This window comes from Cucurbita moschata, unplaced genomic scaffold (assembly GCF_002738365.1).
Source record: "Cucurbita moschata cultivar Rifu unplaced genomic scaffold, Cmos_1.0 Cmo_Scf00001, whole genome shotgun sequence".
In the NCBI taxonomy this organism is placed as follows: domain Eukaryota; kingdom Viridiplantae; phylum Streptophyta; class Magnoliopsida; order Cucurbitales; family Cucurbitaceae; genus Cucurbita; species Cucurbita moschata.
Window position 1 is genome coordinate 11,114,486 of NW_019268517.1, and position 18,183 is coordinate 11,132,668.

Genomic DNA, 18,183 nt, shown 5'->3' on the forward strand with positions numbered 1-18,183 from the left:
TTTTTTTTTTTTTTTTTTTTTTTAAAGAAAAAGGACGCAAGGAGCCTAGGAGGAGGTAAAGTAGGAACAATTTGGAATGGCTCTAAACGTCACGCTTCTCCAACTCACCTGACCAACAACACCATTCCATTTTTCTTCACTAAATTCAATGTGCCCCTCTCCAAACTTTTCCTCTTCTCCCATCATTTTTAAAACTTCACCCAACAATTCCATCACAAAGTCAAAAAGTGTTCGCTGTTCATCCTCCACACCCCTTCTGGGTAGGGTTTTCTTTTCTCTCTTCCTTCCATTTTCCCACCTTCCGGACGTCGATTCATTTCTCAAACTCAACTCCCATCTCGCGATTCTTCTCTCTTCTTATTTCACTTTTCTGGTATTTGATTTCTGATACACTTCTTAGTTTTGCTGGGTTTTCTTTGTTTTGAGCTCTTCGATGACTTGAAACCCGTGCTGTTGATCGGCTGAAGTTTTTGACGTCTTTGGATCGAGGAACTGCTTGGGAGTTTTAGGGAACTGGGTCCGACTTATTTTGATAGAATTTCAAGAGCTTCTTCTTCTTCACTGCTTTTCTAATTTTCTTATTCAACTGGAGCTGGGGTGCTGGTGATGATGATGATGGTGATTCATGGGTAGTAGAACAGTGAAGATTGGTGCAGACGATATAACCAATGCCGTGAACGGGATGCCTAGCTTCGTTTCTTCAATGCCCACACCCAATAATTCCATGTAACTTTCAAGTACTCTGTTCAGTTTATTGTTTGAATTCAATTCTGCAGTACATGTACTTTTTTTTTTTTTTTTTTTTTTTTTTTTTTTATGCGAGTGTTTCTGCTTGTATCAACTTCACAATNCTTCTCAAGAACATCTGCCTTAAGTATAAGTAGGTTTAATTGTTCTAAGAATATGTGACTTGGAGCATCTCTGAACTTTATTGAAGGCAATATAATGCTGTACTGTGTCTTAGCATATTCATCTCTTCAGTTAAATCCTTAGTTGAATGACTGATTTTCTTGGTCAATTCACATCCTTGAGTTCAAGAAGTTATTTGTGGATGCATTGTCATGTTTTGATGCATCCCTTAATTTCCTCTCCCTTGCTGGGATCTTTTGTACACCTTTTTGCATTATCGTTGGAATTATTTTTTCACCGTGATGGTGTTTTTCTCTGTGATTTTCAGGGGTGCAGAGGGAAGCTCTATTCCGTCGTCTCGGATCTCAGACTTGAGAACACTTGAGCAAACTCTTGGATTTCACATAGAAGATGTAGACCTTTCTAGAAGTATGTGTTATTAGGAAGTAGTTTCAGTGGTCATCTGTTTATCTCTTTTTCACTCTTGATTTTGCATTATTGAGTACACAATCAGAGCATGCTGAATCTCCTCCTCTGTTCTTCTTCTACTAATATATTTTTTACCAAATGTACTTGCTCTAGATCCTTTGTATAATCAGATAAAGGCGAATAGTTCGGCTCTGAACAACGTCCAGTTTGGTTCTTTAATTAAGGTACTGTTTTATCTGTTCCCGTTTTTTTTATTTTTCAATAGAGGTTTATTAGGCTTTGCTTTGCACTTATATTTGATGATAATTAACATCCCCCCATAATGGAATTCAGCCACTTGTATCCACTGATGTAAATTTGCCAACTGCTATCATGGGGTCTCAAACGTTGCCATTACAGAAAGAATCAAACCCAAATTTGGTTTCTACATCTAGCGGTCCTCGTGAAAACTGGGGAGAGTCTAACGTGGCAGATACGAGCACAAGAACTGATTCTTCTACAGATGACGATGACAAAAGTCAAAGGGTAAAGTCCCTTGAGTATGTTATCAGATTAGTTTTACATGATTCATTTTGGAGATTTTCTGGTTTCTTTTGTTTAAAGTTCAATGTATACAAGTTACCTGATATCAATATTATAATTTGAAGTTTAAGATAATTGAAGGATTGATTAAATAGAGCAGCTAGATGACAGTACACATACTCTTGTTCTTATTCTTTTCACCATCTCCCTTCTCGTGAGCTGTGCGGGAGGACATGGGATATGTGTGTTGAATGTTTTCATCGTCTCAAGTAATAGTGTCTATCTTTCTGTTTAGTATTCTTGGGAGGTAAGCTTATGTCCTTTTGTCTTCTGTAGCTTGACAAAGATCAAGGAAACTCACTTATGGCATATGATTCTAACAACAAGTTGAAGGAAAAAACAGCAGATCAGAAGGTTATATTTTAAACTGAAATATCTTTACATTCTTATCTGAACATGTTGATGGATAAATAGCAGCTTGTTCAATCAAATAATATGTTGTTTGACATCCCTTTCAGACCTTACGAAGGCTTGCCCAAAATCGTGAAGCTGCTAGAAAAAGTCGTTTAAGGAAAAAGGTAAGCTTCCATTATCATTGGTTTCTATTTCTACTAATTATCTAAAAATTGTAAGCCGTGTAGTATCGAACAAGCTGTACCTTTTCTGAAGAATTTGGCTTCAATGATGGTTGCAGATTGTTGTGCTTTATAACTGATATTGACTTAGTTGCTTAGAAATGTTCAGTGAGTTTGAGTATATTATGCTATGAATCTCAATAATATTTCTTTATCACTTTACATCCTTTTCATAGGCATATGTGCAGCAGCTAGAAAGTAGCAGGCTGAAGCTTACTCAGCTCGAGCAAGAACTTCAGCGAGCCCGTCAGCAGGTTGAGTTATCTAGTTGGAAAGTTCTGAGTTGCATGCTTTTACTTAAATCTTCCACCACAATTTATGCAGGGTATCTTTATTTCAAGTTCTGGAGACCAAGCCCATTCCATGAGTGGAAATGGTATGCAAGCCTTTTCAGTTAGCATTTTATGCCATGTGACTTTTTTAATATATCAGTTGTTGAGTTATCCTGCTGCGTTTGTTCTCAATTCATCATGACTTGAATGTCATTCTTGATAATTTATAAGGTTTTGATATGAATGACTATTTTTTACAATATTCAAAGTCATGAATTTGTTTTCGTAGGGTGTGTTTAAACATTTTTTTATTCACTGTCATATGTTTTCTTGTTTGTGTTTGTAGGTGCACTAGCATTTGATGTAGAATATTCACGTTGGTTAGAGGAGCATAATAGACTGATAAATGAGCTTAGAGCTGCAGTTAATTCACACGCGGGTGACACTGAACTGCGAACGGTTGTTGATAATGTGACTGCACAGTTCGATGATATTTTCAGGTTGAAAGGCATTGCAGCCAAAGCTGATGTGTTCCACATCTTGTCAGGAATGTGGAAGACACCAGCAGAGCGGTGTTTCCTGTGGATTGGTGGCTTCCGTTCATCTGAGATCCTAAAGGTAATAAATTATGTAGGTGGTAAGCATATGAAAGTAGAGGAAGAAAACATTTATGGGTTGGTGCTTACATGAAGTTAATGCAGCTTCTTGTAAGCCAATTGGAGCCTTTGACCGAGCAGCAAGTAGCAGAAATCTGCAACCTGCAACAATTATCACAACAGGCGGAAGATGCTCTCTCACAAGGAATGGATGCATTGCAGCAATCCTTGGCTGAAACGTTGGCCAGTGGCACGCCTGCTACGTCGGGGTCATCTGGTAATGTGGCTAATTATATGGGTCAAATGGCCATGGCAATGGGAAAGCTTGGAACTCTTGATGGCTTCCTACGCCAGGTAATTTGGTTTTAGATTTTATGTCACTCTGTTCCATCTTGTTACATTTATACCTTGCTCATGCAACAAACAAGTAGAGTTGAAATCTTTGTCCATGTTTTCTCACTTTCATTTTTCCTTCTCTTTCTATAACTTGCAGGCCGATAATCTTCGTCAACAAACACTTCAACAAATGCATCGCATATTGACAACCCGTCAATCAGCTCGTGCGCTTCTTGCAATAAACGACTACTTCTCCCGCCTTCGAGCTCTAAGCTCTCTCTGGCTTGCACGGCCACGAGAGTGAAAGGGGCATGGGAGTTCTCTCTAGTTAATCTGTCAAATTTATCAAACAAGTGCCTGAAGTGTGCTACCACACAGAATTGCATTGCTTCATTGGATGAAGCTGCTTCTGTCATAGGAATTGTACAATGGATGAAGATGAGTGATGGTGGTGTAGGGTGAAGTTTGTGATTGATATATACATATATATAGCTTTCACATTTTCAGTTGTTTAGTGTCGGTTGGTGATATTGTATGCTTATTACAATAATCTTTTCAGGTGATGTTTCATAGAACTGAATGGGAAAATAGGTTGTATCTGTAACTTACATTTGTATTACATCAACCTACACCAGAGATCATATTATAATTTATTTTCAAATAATATTCTTTGAGTAAGTAAACCATTTTGAGTTTACTGCAAAACCAGAGTTCTTGGTAATAATGGGTATTCGAACAAACAAAATATATTATAACACCTGCAGCACAATCCATTGTGTAGTTCTGCTGTCAAATTTCAAAGCGCAGCCACCAGATTAACTAACAAATACTTGATTTGTAAAATAGAGTTGAAATCCGAGGAGTTTATACATCCAAAAGTATCAAATTAAATTCCTCAGTCAAGCAAATCCGACACTGCTGTCTTCCTGAATGCATCGATTTGGGCTAATTTTCCTGCCAAAGCTTTGTTTGGAAACACATTATCTGCCTTCATTCTCTCTTTCATGCCGTAGGCTGGAGCCTTGGCATTAATGTATGCCTGTATTAGAGCTTGAAACGGGCTGAATCTAGCCACGTAACCTGATAGTCTCATCCTATGAAACATTTTCTCCGCATTGTGGACGTCACCCCTCCTTGCATACTGATCCAGGATAACCATGTAAGATGTAAACAATGGCTTCATCTGGTTTTTCTGGACCGCCTTCTGCAAGAAAGAATCTGCCTTTTCTACCTCCCCAGCTTCCACATAGAGTTTCACAACTGCATCCCATGTTAATGGACCGATTCGGCAACCGCTGTCTGCCATCTGCTTGACTAGATCCTTGCCCTTCGTCAGCATCTTATTGTCTGCATAAACCTTCAACATGGTAGAGTATTGTTTCGAGGAAAGCTTCTTCCATGTTTTTAAAACTCTATCAAAAATTTCCTCTGCTTCTTGGACGTTCTTCAGCTTTCCCCATGCAACAATGGCAGCCATGCATTCTTCAATGCGAGGATTAGCCTCGCAGAGCTTCCAGACCCTCCTCACTTCATCTTCCATTTGTAGTTCTCCATAAAGGGGAAGTAAAAGTCTGCAAGGCCATCGAGATTCTTTGGAGCTCACATCTTCCATCTCCTTCAAGATGGCCTTGGCTTTGTCTTTAAGCCCACCTGAAGCATAGTGCTTCGCTAATATGGAAAGTGTATTTACATCAAGTTCGATTCCTTCAGCCTTCATTGTATCAACAACTTGTTCCATACCCACCATGTCATTTGAAAGGCCTTTAGCATCTATTAGGATCTTGTAAGTAAACAGAGAAGGCTTGACATTTTCTTTCTCCATCAACAACAGAACGTCGGCTATTTTCCTCTTGTCAAGTCTCTTGTAAAGAAGAAGCAACTGGTTGCAAGCAAAGGCTGTGATTGGAAATTCAAGGTCCTTCATTTTGTTAAATACTTCCTCTGCTTTTTTTACATTGTTGGCGACCACACAGTTAGCCAAAAGAGTTCGGTATATCACCTCCCCCTGGAATGATTTCGGGATTTTGGCGATGTAACCTTCTGCCCTATGGAGACCATGTACCTTTGCAATCAAGTCAAGGCGAGAAGCATAGTCTCTGTCAACGAACTCAAGTTGTCCACTTGCTTCCAACCACTCTGAAAACTGTGAAACCCATATAGCAATGCAAGTAATGAGTTGAAGAAATGATGAATAAGAATGTTGAACAAATAGGCAAAATATTTTTAAAATACGGTAGCTACAAAATTCTTGGTCGATAAACTGGCTAAAACTCGCATAACCATTTTCTTACCAATAATGGCTTTTATAAGACTAACAATAATAAATGCAAAATTCATATATACTAATAAATCAAGCAGTTACATGCAGCTCAACCTAATATCAAGCCATCTGAAAATTCTATACGCGGTTCTGGCACCATTTATTGAATGCCATAAGCCAGCTTAACAAATTTCTATACAAGCATTTGATAGTGGTACTTCTTGAAATCATTTTGTGTTTGTTAGACCGCATTACATTACTACTGATTATGGTATTTCTTAGAGATTTATCAATATTACCATCCTGAAACCATTGTGTCCGCTAGTCACATATACTTTATAGAGTTCTGCAAATCCCAAGAGTGACGAGATTAACTATAAACCTAAAACCATAGGAATGAATTCCATTGCTTGAAGAAGTAAAATCAAGTCAATTTACCTGCAAAGCCTTCCCAAACATTCGACGTCTTCGAAGATTGAGCATAGCCAGAGAGATGTCAGCACGGCTTAATTCTTTTCCTTCACTGACCCACTTGTCCAGTGCACTGGGAACAGATAAACCCGGAGCACTCCAAATAGCCTTGAACAGCTCTGAAGGAGCCCTTTTCGCAGATATCTTTTCACCAAGCTCAGTTTCAACCTCAGGTAAATCCAGTTCATTTTGAGTCCCATCATCATCAAGTTCTGATTCAGAGGTTAATTCCCCTTCATTTTCATCAGCTGCTTTATTATCTTCAAGTGCATTAGTGCTTGGAAGTGTTTCAAGTTCAGAAAACCCATCTTCCAAGTCATCTTCCTCTCCACTGTTCTCAGCACCAGCTTGTGAAGATAGACCATGGCTGCTAATAGAAAGCCCAGAGGACCGCCATGTTGCAAGGTTATTTCTCTCAAAAGAAATGCATCTATCAGATATAGCAGGGATGATAGCCGAACCAACTATATTTCCATCGCAAGAATATGGCGCCTCTAGTTTGCCAAAGACATACGAAGTTCTTATTCTATATCCTTGATTCCTAGAAAGAGAACACAAAAAATTGAGAGAGGGATATGAAAAATTGGAGGCATCGTACCCTCCGCACCGGTTACCGCAATATACAGGTACATATATTACACATACAGAAATACATACATACAAAAACAGTCGTTTGAATGATTAATAATGGATGATTTCGGGAAACTGACATCCCCCAAACTTGTTCTTCCTTACAGAGAGAAAAGGAAATCCCCCCTTGATAATAGGCCGACAACTGTGAAGATAGATTGTGAAACCCAGAAGCATTTAAATTGTAGAAATAACGAAGCTTCAGATTTGAGCTTGAATGCGAATAAAAACAGAAAAAAATGACACACAAGTTTTTACATTATTTCCTTCTGTGATGAGCACCGGAAAGTGGATGAGAAGCAAGCAAGAATCTTAGTTGCAGAAATAGTGAATGAAAGTGTGTAGTGACAAGAAGATTGAAAAGAAATGTATTGGCATTAAGGAATAAAGAAGGTAAGGTAAATAAGCGGAGAGGTGCAGTTAGAAGACGAGAAGCATACCTGAGAGGAGTCGAAGCTCTACGAAGAGCCCACATGATGAGATGATAATAGGAGTGAAGAGGTTAGTAGCAGAGGTGTAAGAGTGGAAAGGAGAGGGAGGGAGGGGGGATCGAAATAGGCGCGGCAGAGACGTTGTTGGTGTTAAACCCTAAAAACCCTTTCGTGTGTTGGACTCCCGTTCTTTATATCAGGCGGTGGACTCGGACCAAGGTTTAAAGCATAGCTGCTTGCTTAAATAATTTTATAAAAATATTGCATACATACTTTTAGAAAACTATAAATTAATAAATAAATATGTTGTTATAATTTTAAAAATAAATTAGTAAGCCATTATACTGATTTTCATGAAAATGTCAAAATAATTGGTAGAAAAAATAAATAAGGAAAGAAAAGAATAAAAAGAAAAACACTTCTTCTTCTTCTTCTTCTTCTTCTTCTTCTTCTTCTTCTTCGCACATCACTTTCCACCACCATCAAATCTTAACTCTCCTCACTCCTTCTCCTTCCATGCTTCCACACCTGGATCTCCCAAATCCCAAATCCTTCGTCGGCCTCGGACTAGATCACAACATTGTCAGAAATGCAGGACCGAACCGATATTCATGGGATCGCTTATACCTAACTCCACCTCCGCTACTCTATGCTACACTTGATGCCTTCTCGTTTCAGATAGGAAGCCATATCATGGGTTCATCAATGGATTATTATATAATGGTTTAGGGTTGTACCCAATTTTTTGTACATATGATATGCGAATCTTAGAATCTAGTGGTATATTATGTTCAAAATATTATGTTCAGCTGGTATCTTAGAATCTTAGAATCTAGCAAACAAACGACCTAGTGGTCTATATTGTTCAGCTGAATTCTGTTCAAAGGGAGGTTAGGTAGCGGCGCAGTCCTCCCAACTCCCATATCGAGAGCTGAAGCATCCTCCGCCAGCACGTTGAGCATAATCACATACCACAGCGCGAGCACATTCATCCCATGCCTTTGCACACTCTTCAAGAGACAAGTAGACAGGAGCGGTGCGGAGGAATGCATTTAGCAGGGACGTCGCTTTGCTCCACATGTCTCTAAATTCTTCATCCTCAGTACTAAAAACATGTACAATAACTAGTGCATTTCAACTATCTGTTAAAAAAGGACATTTATTTATAACAATTCATACCCGCACTCTGTGTTCAATTTGCTTAGGAATACAGGGTAATCTTCTGGATAATCCAGGGGCACAAGCAGCTTCACTGAAAGCACTGGCAACTAATGGAAACAAATTTTCATAAATATTTTGGTCAAGTTTTGCATCTAGTTTACAAGTTGGAGAAAGAAGGAACAGAAAAATAGCTAGATACCTCACCTTTAGTGTGTTGTTTTCAGAATGGAACACTGAATTTTTACCTTCGGTTGCAGCTCTATATGAACATCGAAGAACGGTACCCGCATTGGCCAATCGCCTATTCACATTCTCGTCCGTATCTAACTCTAAGACCGTTTCAATGAAATGTCTGTTTATGTTTCTCATTTCTTCCAATAGGGCATTATCAGACTGCACAATTTTCAGCATAATTCTATAAGACAAAAGGAAAATAAAAAGTGGGCAGAAATAATAGTTTCAAAGAGATAGACAGAGATTATGCATACCAGTTTCTTGAGCTTCTTGCTTATTGATGTAACTGTTGGTTCAGACCCAACAATATCACTGCAAGGCGATGGCATGTCATTTAAGGTTGTTGCATTCATTTTTCGCTTCATATTCTTTGAGGAACCGCCCCCATCTTGCAAGCTTAAATGTGTTTCCTTTTCGCAAAACCACGGTTCTGTTATTCTGTCTTCCATATTCGTAACTGAACTTATTTCTAGTATAGCTGCTCTTAATGCTTCATTTGATATTGACTCAACCTGCAAAATTTTGTTCTCTCCCAGAATCAACTAATAGGAAGAGCCTAAGAAACAAAAAGGAATGATCTTATGCTAATATCTAGTAGATCAGGCAAATGCAACATAAACTCTTCTCAAACGCAGACTTACTGCTTTAAGCAAGCGATTATGAGGCTGAGTTGTTGACAATTGTCCATTGTTTCCAAAACGAGTAGTTTCTGCAAGCCGACAGGTCATTGTGTTATAGCTTCTTCTCTCATGAGATGGGACTTAGATTTCTGATTTGGAATTAAGTAACTTGAGAGAACTATAACCTTGAGAGAATTGAGAGATTGGGCTCCAAAGGGAGGAAACATTTGAAGAAATTTTTCCAAGCCCATCTGTTGAAGGAAAGGTGGGAGAAGCTCTTCCATACAAAGAATTGCAAGCAATTTTGGGAAGTGCTCGCTCTGCAATCTGAGAAAGCCGTGAAGCCTCATGAGTTTGAGGAGAGAATTTCGAGTTGAAATGATTCTCCAAATACATTCCCGATCTACGAATTGCCTGGATATTTTCTGTTGACTTCTGATTCTGCTTTATCCACGAGGACTTAAATTCTTGCTCGATTTTTTCTGAATGTTGCCTATTCCGCGGAGTATATTTCTGAATCCAGTCTGCTTCTGACCTCAAGGAACCTATTTCTCGTGGCGCTCTAGGAGAAGAACTATCAAAACTATTAGTTTGCTGAGCTGGGTTTATATGAGATTGACAGAGGCTTGGCTGCCCATGTAGGGGCTGCCGCTTACTGGCGATGTTTATACTGCCATTCTCATGAACTTTCAGAGTTTCTTCAATTGTTTGCACACATCGATAAAAGCTCTCTTTGGTGTAAGATATGATTCTGTCCTCGGGCAATTTCAAAAAGTTGATAATTTTTTGCAGTATATTCTTATCGTGCTCGTACTTCTGCATCTTCTCTGTTTGTCCTACCTACAAGAAGTAAGAGCCATGAAGGGATATGGACAGAATACATGAACGGTAAGGCATAAAAGTGGTTTAAAATAAGAATGAGATGAGTCTGATGAAGATCAAGCAAATATGGATGTTCCATAAAATATTTATTTGAAATCAATTTAGTACCTGCAGACACTGTTCAGATGCCCTCACATATGCCTTCGTCAAAAGAGGCAAGTGTGTCCTGAGGCGTTGCACCTGAAATAAATAAATATATAAATAAAAAGCGGCTTAGCACTGAATTTAAATTATAAAAAGTTGACGTCCTGACATCCATGATGCTTCCATGAATTCATTACTAAAAATGTAAAAGAAAACTCCCAACATCCATAGTAGATGATGTTGGAGACAACCGTGGATCAGACTTAATGATTAAAAAAATACTTTTCAATATCAATATTTTATCGATATATCCGTGAAATTGAAATCTTGATGTCGATATGGATGCCGATATTTTAATCATTTTTAGATAAATAATAGAAAACAATATTAAGAAATCAATTAACAAAACAATGCCAGATTAATGATTGTATTTATACATCAATATAATAACAAATTCACACCAATGCTAGAATACAATTACCTCAGACAATGCCAGATCATGCCAATCTTCTGCATTTGGATTTCCATTTGGAACTGCACGATAAAATGAAAGACAACAGAAAATCTTAGGACGGGCTTGGAAACCCATTTTGTTTTTGGTTTTTCTGTTTTTAAAGATTGTTCGGGTTCGAAAACTACTTTTTTTAGTTTTCAAAACTTAGATTGATTTTAGAATACATGCAAAAAGTAGAAAACAAATTAAGAAACTTCATAAGTGGTACTGGTAGTGGTAGTAGCATTTATGGGAAGGCGTTGGGTATCCAAATATTCTATAGAGCAGTTGATTAAATCTGATGTTTCTAAAAATACAAGTCACCTTAGTTGAGGAGAACGTCCTTCGAAGGAAAGAACATTTAAAAATATGCAATATATGAAATTATAACTTGTAATCTGTCTTCCTCTCATTATAGGAGGTTAGTAACTAAGATTTCATTATTATAATGATTTTGTTTCTAGTTTTCCATTTTAAAAGTGAAACATTTAATTTTATGCAAGCTAACGGTTTATTTGCTTTCAAATCCACTTTCCTCAAAACAGTTATCAAATTCTGGCTAGCCTTTTTGTCAAAAGGAGTAGTTTCAAAAACTCTATATTTTGTTTTCCAAATGTGGTCAAGATTTCAAAAGCACTTTTGAAAAGTGAAACTGAAAAGAAGAAAAATGCATATTGTTAGGTAAATGGTATTGATTTCACAAGCTTTAACTCTTACATACAAAAAGCTCAAAAATTGCGATTAAATACGATGCAAACATTTTCTTTATAAATATCATGCATTCAATAGGTAAATGGAAGAAAAGAAACAGATTGTTAAAACAAAATCCTTCTTCATTCTCCATCTATATTTGGCTTTAAATCGTGGTGTTGATTTCAAATAGAATTTTTCTTCAGAACCTTAAACTTACCTGCAGAAGCTCCGACCGTCTGGTGTTGCTTATGCTGCTCAATCGCAGAATAGTATTGATGTAAGAATGTTGAGCCAATAAAATCTTCATCAATCACTTCCTGTTATGTAAGGCTTGACTTTCGTAGCAATATGTATAATATAGATATACAACCAAATACCTAGTTACAAATGCTCAACTGAGATTTGATTATAGACAGAATCAAATACCTCTTTTACTTGGGCACTCAAATTCTCATTTGGCTGCAAGTTCACAACTTTTGGATGTTGTGTGAACATTTCTGGGGGCATATGATTTCCAAAAGCTCGACTCTGGAAACCCTGTGGTCGACATGGTGCAGTTAGTGTATTCTGTGGTCTAACACAGCTTTGATTATGCATAAGATATTGTTGATGCGTCTGTCTGACTTTCAGTTTTTGTCCATGTAGTCGTTCGTGTGGCTGTGACAGTGACTGCGGAATATGTTGTTCCTGAGAGGCATAAGCAATAAGAAGAAAAGAAGATTACATATGTTGCAAATTGGAACAAAGTGAAAAGTTAGAAGATTAGTATGGTGCAAGTGCATCCCAAAAGTCAGAAAGGGAAAAAGAACAGTTCTCATATCAGAAAACATGGGATGTTTACTAATATACCTTAGAATTTGCATTTTTAAACAACTTCTTCTCGTGTTCCATCGCAAGGTTAGTAATTTGTTTTAGGCATCAGGACGGCAAGCAGACCACTGTTCCTTCAACTTTGCGTATCTACAACGTCACGCTGTTGTCATTAAAATCCAAGACAGTAAATAGAAACTTAAACAATGCGTAAGAATTCTCAAGTCAATGATAGAATCAGAAAAACTCTTCTTCCATCAACCATTTCGAAAGATTTAGTAGCAATCAGCCAATGACAAATCTATCTTTTCAAACGAAGAAATCAAGCTCAACCAGCAGCAATCAAATTCAACACTACAGATTAATACATTACAAGAATCCAATAGAATTCGAAATGGCAAAGAGAAACTCAAACAAGGCCACGAAATTTCCAAGTCAACAATCGGACCAGGAAAATGAGGCTTCTTCAAAGAGTAGTTACAGAAAAATTAGTTCTGGACAGCAAATAATAAATGCGGCTTCTTAAACAAAGTAATCGATATCAATCACCATAGTAACCGAATTACACTCGACTAATCAGCACATTATTCCAAGAAGCCAACACAAATTTCCAGTCACTCTCCTAATTGAATCTCCAAAACTCCAAACAAACGATAAATAAAACAAAATAGAATTTAGAAAGGAGGAAAAAACAGAATAGTTGAATGATCAGTTAGGTTTGGAGAGATTACAGACTTGACAAATTTCTGTCCAGTTTCGTTCTTGATTTTCAGTCTCCAATCCATCGCAGCTGCCAGGGTAGCCTTCTTCTCCATTATGCAAAACACCTACAAAGAAAAAAAAAACAAAAAAGTAAACAAATTAGAACCTCGAACACCAAACCGAGTACTTCCGAGCGAGTGCCGGCAATGAATCAAAGAAACACGCAACTAAAAGAGAGAGAGATATGAAAAGAAAGAGAAGAAAGGCGCTAAAATGAAGGAGAAAATACCAGAGAGTTTGAAACACACACCGGAAGTAGATACTCGTACACTTTTTTTTGTTGGTCGAAGCAGCGTTACAGGGAAGTTCACATGAATCTGTGTGTGATTTGTGAGAGGGAAAGTTCAAAAGGAAGGAGGAGAAATGGAGTGAGGCAAACAAAGGAAGGGGCGCGCTTGTTTTGGGATGGTTGGGTGATACGTTACATGCTTTTTAGTTTTTATAGGAAAGGCGGGAGATGTGGGGCCCACACCCTCCCTCTCTCTCTCTTTAATTCTTCCTCACTTTTTGCAGTCCGCAATTCCCCTGGTTGATCTTCTGCTTCCCTCCCTGCCCCTTTTCTCAAATGATTTATTTTAATTTATTTCTATTTAATTCTTAAATTTAGAAAATAAATAATCTTTTTGAGAAATAGTTCTAACATAAAAATGATAATAAAAATTTTTTAAAATAATTTATTAAATACAACTTTTTAACAAATTTATAACTAAATATATAATTTAAAATAATTAAATAGACTATTTCTCTCATCTCTAAAAAAATTGGAAAAAGGCTCAAGAAAAAATAAGAACGAGTTTTTATTTCATTATTTAATGCTTATATTGATAAATAATGTATTTCAAATTTTGTTTCCTAAATCCCTTTTTATAAATACCTAATTAAAGTCCAAATTGTAATTTGAGAAGAGATGTAAATTGATATGATTGATTATAAAAGTTGATGATTAAACTATGAAACAATTAAAATTTTGTTGTAGATCAATTTAGTCTCTATTTGTAAAATCACCGTGTTGTAATTAAAAGAATCTATTTAAATTAAAATAGAGTTAAACCACAAGTAATTTGGATGAAATTGAAGCTTGAAACCCATAAAACTAAAATTCTAATCCCAAGTAATTTGTAATTCTGGTATTCAACAAATAATACAACATTTGTATATTATGAACAAATTGTGTGTATGGTAGGTAGAAGAGGTGGGGCACCACTTAATAAATTCTCTCTACTGTACATACCGGATGTAAAAATACAACAATTACCGTAATGTTATCCTTGCTCCCCCTGGCTACTGCTTCTGTTGCAAGCCGCTTTGAACACATTGCCGCTTCTTTCACTGTGTCCCTGATGATACCCACCACCTCAGAGTTGCTCAGGGCATCCCATAGTCCATCACTCCCCATAACCTGAGAGATATGCACCACACCATCATCATCATGCTTTCGTGATCGACACAAATGGATCGAAATTACCAATTCTTTGAAATGAAACATCACTTGAAAACTAATCTTACCAGGTAATCATCCTGTGAAGTCAGAACAGTTTCTGTTATCTCAGGTTCTGCACTCACAGCCGGCTTCAGATCATCGTCGCCAATTGAACGAGTCACCTGTTCAACCTCAAAACACTCGGTTCAAAACGTTATTTAATGACAAAACAACAACTACTACAAATATCGTTTTCAGTATGCAGATATAACACCACCATATGAAAAGAGAGACCTGAAGAGCAGCCGGACCAACCCTCCATGTATCAACTTGCCACCTCACCTGCCCTCCAGCCCTGATGACACGCTCTCGCTCCTCGACACAACTAGCGACATGATCCTGATACAAAATGTTGATTACCACTCTGATATGTTAATATAATAAAAGATTTTAGAAAAGCAAAAAGCATACACAAAACCCACCTTACTTAAAACGACGGGATCACCAGCCCGACACAATATTGTCCTGCAATCACCAGCATTGGCAACAAAAAGCCTGTCTCTAACAATTAGGGCAACAGCAGAAGTGCAACCAGGATGCCAGTCTTTCTGTTTAACTTTCTTGGATTTGCGAAAAAAATCGAGTTCTTTTCTAAACTCAACATCTGTTTTTACAAATGCTTCCTTTAATGCATCCACAGGACTTTACACACAAGATTCCATATTAGTAGATGAAAAGAAAAAATGCCGGATGATAAAAATTGGAGAGTATTAGAAGAAAGAATGAAAACCTTCTTGTGGAACATGACGCTTGCAAGAATCCAGGAATAGCTTGAGCTGAAAACTCAGCAGCTGCTGCACCTGCATGCTTTAAAGCTACAGCATTAGGCATTTGACGCACTTGTAATGCATTGAAGTGACTAAAGCAACGGCGTATTGTCGAAGGAACAGTAGTTAAAAAGAAATTACAATTACAAACCTCTATGACCATCAAAGATTCCAAAAGCATGGATGTCTTCTTTGTTACACATGTTAGGCAAGAGGAAATGAGAGTCCTCCATGGTCTCCCTCCTCCCACAAGTGGAAAAGGATCCCCAAGAAAGTATTGGGCGGTATGCCAAATGATCAGATGAGGAATCAAGCCAAACATTCACAGCACACCCATCTGCATTAGAAGCCTTTCTAGAAAACTGTTCACCCTGATTTGACCAATTAATATCTTCTTGATATGCATAATCATTTTCACTAGCATCACTAACAACACTACCACACAAATTGGGATGCATAGGGGTGACAGATTCTAAACCCTTTCTGTCCTCCCAAATTGACTCTAGGTCCACAACTATATCAGAAAAAGATGGTCTATTTTTAGGATTTTCATCCCAGCACCTGCGTATAAGTGACAACAACCTTGATGGTGCGCCAGACTCATCATTAGGAAGAGCAGGACGCAAGCCATCTGAAACAATAGCTGCGGTAAGCAGCTGCTCCGTATAATTCATTTCCAGTACAGTGTGGGCCTGCCCAATGAAAATGCACACCATTCATTTAGCCATCAAGTACTATAAAAAGGGTAAGATGAACCGCATCTGCTGATGCATCAATGCTAAATATGAAGTAATGCCTGTCAATCCAAGCTATTTTCCTTTCCTTTTTCTTTTTCTCGATAAGGCTAAAATATATATTTTAATCCACCACTGTTGGGGTTAGTTTTTCAATTTAGTTTCTATTGCTTAAAATGTTTTAATTTAGTCCCTTGAACTTTTACTTCTTTCAGTTACACCATTTCCATTCATAGATATTAAATGTGGTTGATCATAATCTTGCGTGATATGGTACATGAAAATTTCCAATTTCTTGGAAAATTTTGAAATTTTCCTCTATTAGGAGGTTTCAATTTTTTTTCTAAACTTTTGTCAACTCACAAAGTATCATGCCACAAACTTGCCGCTAGCAACATTTGATGACTACTTACAGAAAAGGTATAATTAAAAGGGTTAAGAGATTAAATCGAAACTTGCTACTCAAATTGTTTCTAAATTTCTGACTTTCGCATCGGACAAGGGTTTAGTATACAATAGCTCAGGTACACACCACAGAAAGAAAATCAAAAGGATGTTAGTAACTAGGGAGTTTAGTATACAACAGTACGTTCGTACAAATATATGTTGTTGAACGTTCCATGTTCATAGGCAGTCTCCTTAACCAATAGCTAACCTCATCAGTTAGAAATCACTACAAATTCCAATGGAGTGGTTTTTAATCAATATCTAATGTCATTGGTAAAAGAATTAACTAATTCAACATATCTGACCTGTGCTTCAGTTCGAAGATCAGTATATGGAACAACACCAGTCAAAAGCTCACTGCAGTAGGAGGAAAGTCAAGGATTCAAGATTTATGTGGAAAAACAGAAAGATGCTTCAGAAAAAAATGAGAAGACAGAGGTCAACCAACTTCATAAGAACCCCAAAGTTTGGTGGTTTATGTCCCATTTTAATCCCTGAAGTTTCATAATTCTTTCATTTAGGTCCTTCAACTTTCAAAACATTTATTTTAGAGATTCGAGTATGTCTATTAACATGCAACTACATAGGAGCCAAATCGGCTGCTTGAGGTGGGTATTGTTGAGTGGATATTAGGTAGCAAAATAGTAGCAAATTATTTCCTTCCTTAATATCTCAGGTGCCATGCAAGTATTAAGAAGTCGTACTTCATTAAGATGCCAAAACTGTAGACATCTGATAGGTCTGTATGTATTTCCTTCCTCAATATCTCAGGTGCCATATAAATGAGTGTCCCAACCATGCTTTTCTTATAGAAACCACCTGTTGGCTTCCCAGATGATTTCCAGTTTTCTGCGGAGATTCCTTTCAGATGTTTCTGGTGTACTGCTAAACCAAAATCAGCCAAGTATGGACGTAAATCTTTGCCAAGCTGCATCAGAACGCCACTAAAGCTTAGTGCCACTGCCAAGTACACCCAATCAAAGGCCGTGCCACTTGGAAATTATCACATCGTTAGGGCAAGTAAATGGCCAAATTAACTTAGTAATTGTGGAAGAAACTTACAAGAACGTTTGCTGGTTTCACATCCCTATGCACAATCCCCAAGTTATGCAAATATTGCAGAGCCTTTGCTGGAAGAGCAAAATTGGAAGTAGAATAATGAAACTAAATTTGCATGTTTAATTAAGCCTAAAAAAGAACACAAGCCTAATTGTACAAGTTTTATTGTTGATTTTGTACAAGACAATAAAGAAAAAAGAACATGTTATCAAAACTGATAGTGGAAAAACATTACCTAACTCTAGAGTGATCATGAGCACCTGATTGATACTCGGATTCCATTCTTCAGCATGCACTTTCTCCGAAAGATTCGGAAACTCATAGAATTCGAAGAAAAACAAGTAGTTCGGTGGCCTCGCATTGACTGCGATCAGTTTTACTATGCCTGGATGATCCAATTCGCTTCATGGAAACAAAAATTGACAATTATAAAAAGTTTTTAAAAAAAACGCACCCATTATCATCAATGCTTATCACAAAAAAAAAAAAAAAAAAAAAAAAAAAAAAAAAAAAAAAAAAAAAAAAA

The 18,183-nt window shown here is 37.3% G+C and overlaps 3 protein-coding genes across 5 annotated transcripts in view; 1 reads left to right on the plus strand and 2 right to left on the minus strand.

Moving 5' to 3' along the window:
* The first annotated feature begins 85 nt into the window (after positions 1-85).
* Positions 86-4,292, plus strand: LOC111440904 (transcription factor HBP-1b(c38)-like). The gene is made up of 12 exons (XM_023077738.1): positions 86-260; positions 427-726; positions 1,178-1,278; positions 1,432-1,502; positions 1,612-1,803; positions 2,137-2,214; positions 2,319-2,378; positions 2,612-2,689; positions 2,760-2,811; positions 3,054-3,325; positions 3,409-3,657; positions 3,797-4,292. The coding sequence occupies exons 2-12, from the start codon at positions 626-628 to the stop codon at positions 3,941-3,943; spliced, it is 1,401 nt and encodes a 466-aa protein (XP_022933506.1). The 5' UTR covers positions 86-260; positions 427-625; the 3' UTR covers positions 3,944-4,292.
* A 134-nt stretch (positions 4,293-4,426) lies between these two features.
* LOC111440885 (pentatricopeptide repeat-containing protein At1g80270, mitochondrial-like) lies at positions 4,427-7,635 on the minus strand. The gene is made up of 3 exons (XM_023077717.1): positions 7,441-7,635; positions 6,338-6,911; positions 4,427-5,782 (listed from the first exon to the last, which is right to left on the minus strand). Exons 1-3 carry the CDS (start codon positions 7,473-7,475, stop codon positions 4,535-4,537), a joined length of 1,857 nt encoding a protein of 618 aa, XP_022933485.1. The 5' UTR covers positions 7,476-7,635; the 3' UTR covers positions 4,427-4,534.
* Positions 7,636-8,185: 550 nt separating this feature from the next.
* The window catches only part of LOC111440856 (protein kinase and PP2C-like domain-containing protein), a 10,868-nt gene continuing 870 nt past the window's right edge, over positions 8,186-18,183 (minus strand). The window contains exons 1-13 of one of the 3 annotated variants that reach the window (XM_023077696.1): positions 13,400-13,683; positions 13,138-13,235; positions 12,448-12,558; positions 12,025-12,285; positions 11,816-11,915; positions 10,894-10,946; positions 10,437-10,508; positions 9,632-10,286; positions 9,468-9,535; positions 9,081-9,338; positions 8,797-8,985; positions 8,611-8,699; positions 8,186-8,536 (exon numbers count right to left, since the gene is read on the minus strand). In XM_023077696.1, coding sequence (XP_022933464.1) covers positions 8,323-8,536; positions 8,611-8,699; positions 8,797-8,985; positions 9,081-9,338; positions 9,468-9,535; positions 9,632-10,286; positions 10,437-10,508; positions 10,894-10,946; positions 11,816-11,915; positions 12,025-12,285; positions 12,448-12,489 — 2,001 coding nt within the window. In that variant the 5' untranslated portion in view covers positions 12,490-12,558; positions 13,138-13,235; positions 13,400-13,683 and the 3' untranslated portion in view covers positions 8,186-8,322. Of the gene's footprint in view, positions 8,537-8,610; positions 8,700-8,796; positions 8,986-9,080; positions 9,339-9,467; positions 9,536-9,631; positions 10,287-10,436; positions 10,509-10,893; positions 10,947-11,815; positions 11,916-12,024; positions 12,286-12,447; positions 12,572-13,137; positions 13,236-13,399; positions 13,684-14,425; positions 14,570-14,676; positions 14,773-14,884; positions 14,990-15,072; positions 15,293-15,380; positions 15,451-15,568; positions 16,110-16,903; positions 16,956-17,302; positions 17,527-17,660; positions 17,729-17,892; positions 18,060-18,183 lie in introns of those variants that run through there. The other 2 variants (XM_023077678.1, XM_023077687.1) reach the window with 2 other exon arrangements.

What these genes read in the sequence shown, in the direction of transcription:
- LOC111440904 (XM_023077738.1), top strand. Translation starts at nt 626, where the DNA reads ATGGGTAGTAGAACAGTGAAGATTGGTGCAGACGATATAACCAATGCC. An exon ending in AGATGTAGACCTTTCTAGAA is followed by an intron (nt 1,279 to 1,431) that starts GTATGTGTTATT and finishes TACTTGCTCTAG; the next exon opens with ATCCTTTGTATAATCAGATA. An exon ending in AAAGTCGTTTAAGGAAAAAG is followed by an intron (nt 2,379 to 2,611) that starts GTAAGCTTCCAT and finishes TCCTTTTCATAG; the next exon opens with GCATATGTGCAGCAGCTAGA.
- LOC111440885 (XM_023077717.1), bottom strand. Translation starts at nt 7,475, where the DNA reads ATGTGGGCTCTTCGTAGAGCTTCGACTCCTCTCAG. An exon ending in AGAGCTTCGACTCCTCTCAG is followed by an intron (nt 6,912 to 7,440) that starts GTATGCTTCTCG and finishes TTCTCTTTCTAG; the next exon opens with GAATCAAGGATATAGAATAA. An exon ending in TGTTTGGGAAGGCTTTGCAG is followed by an intron (nt 5,783 to 6,337) that starts GTAAATTGACTT and finishes TGGGTTTCACAG; the next exon opens with TTTTCAGAGTGGTTGGAAGC.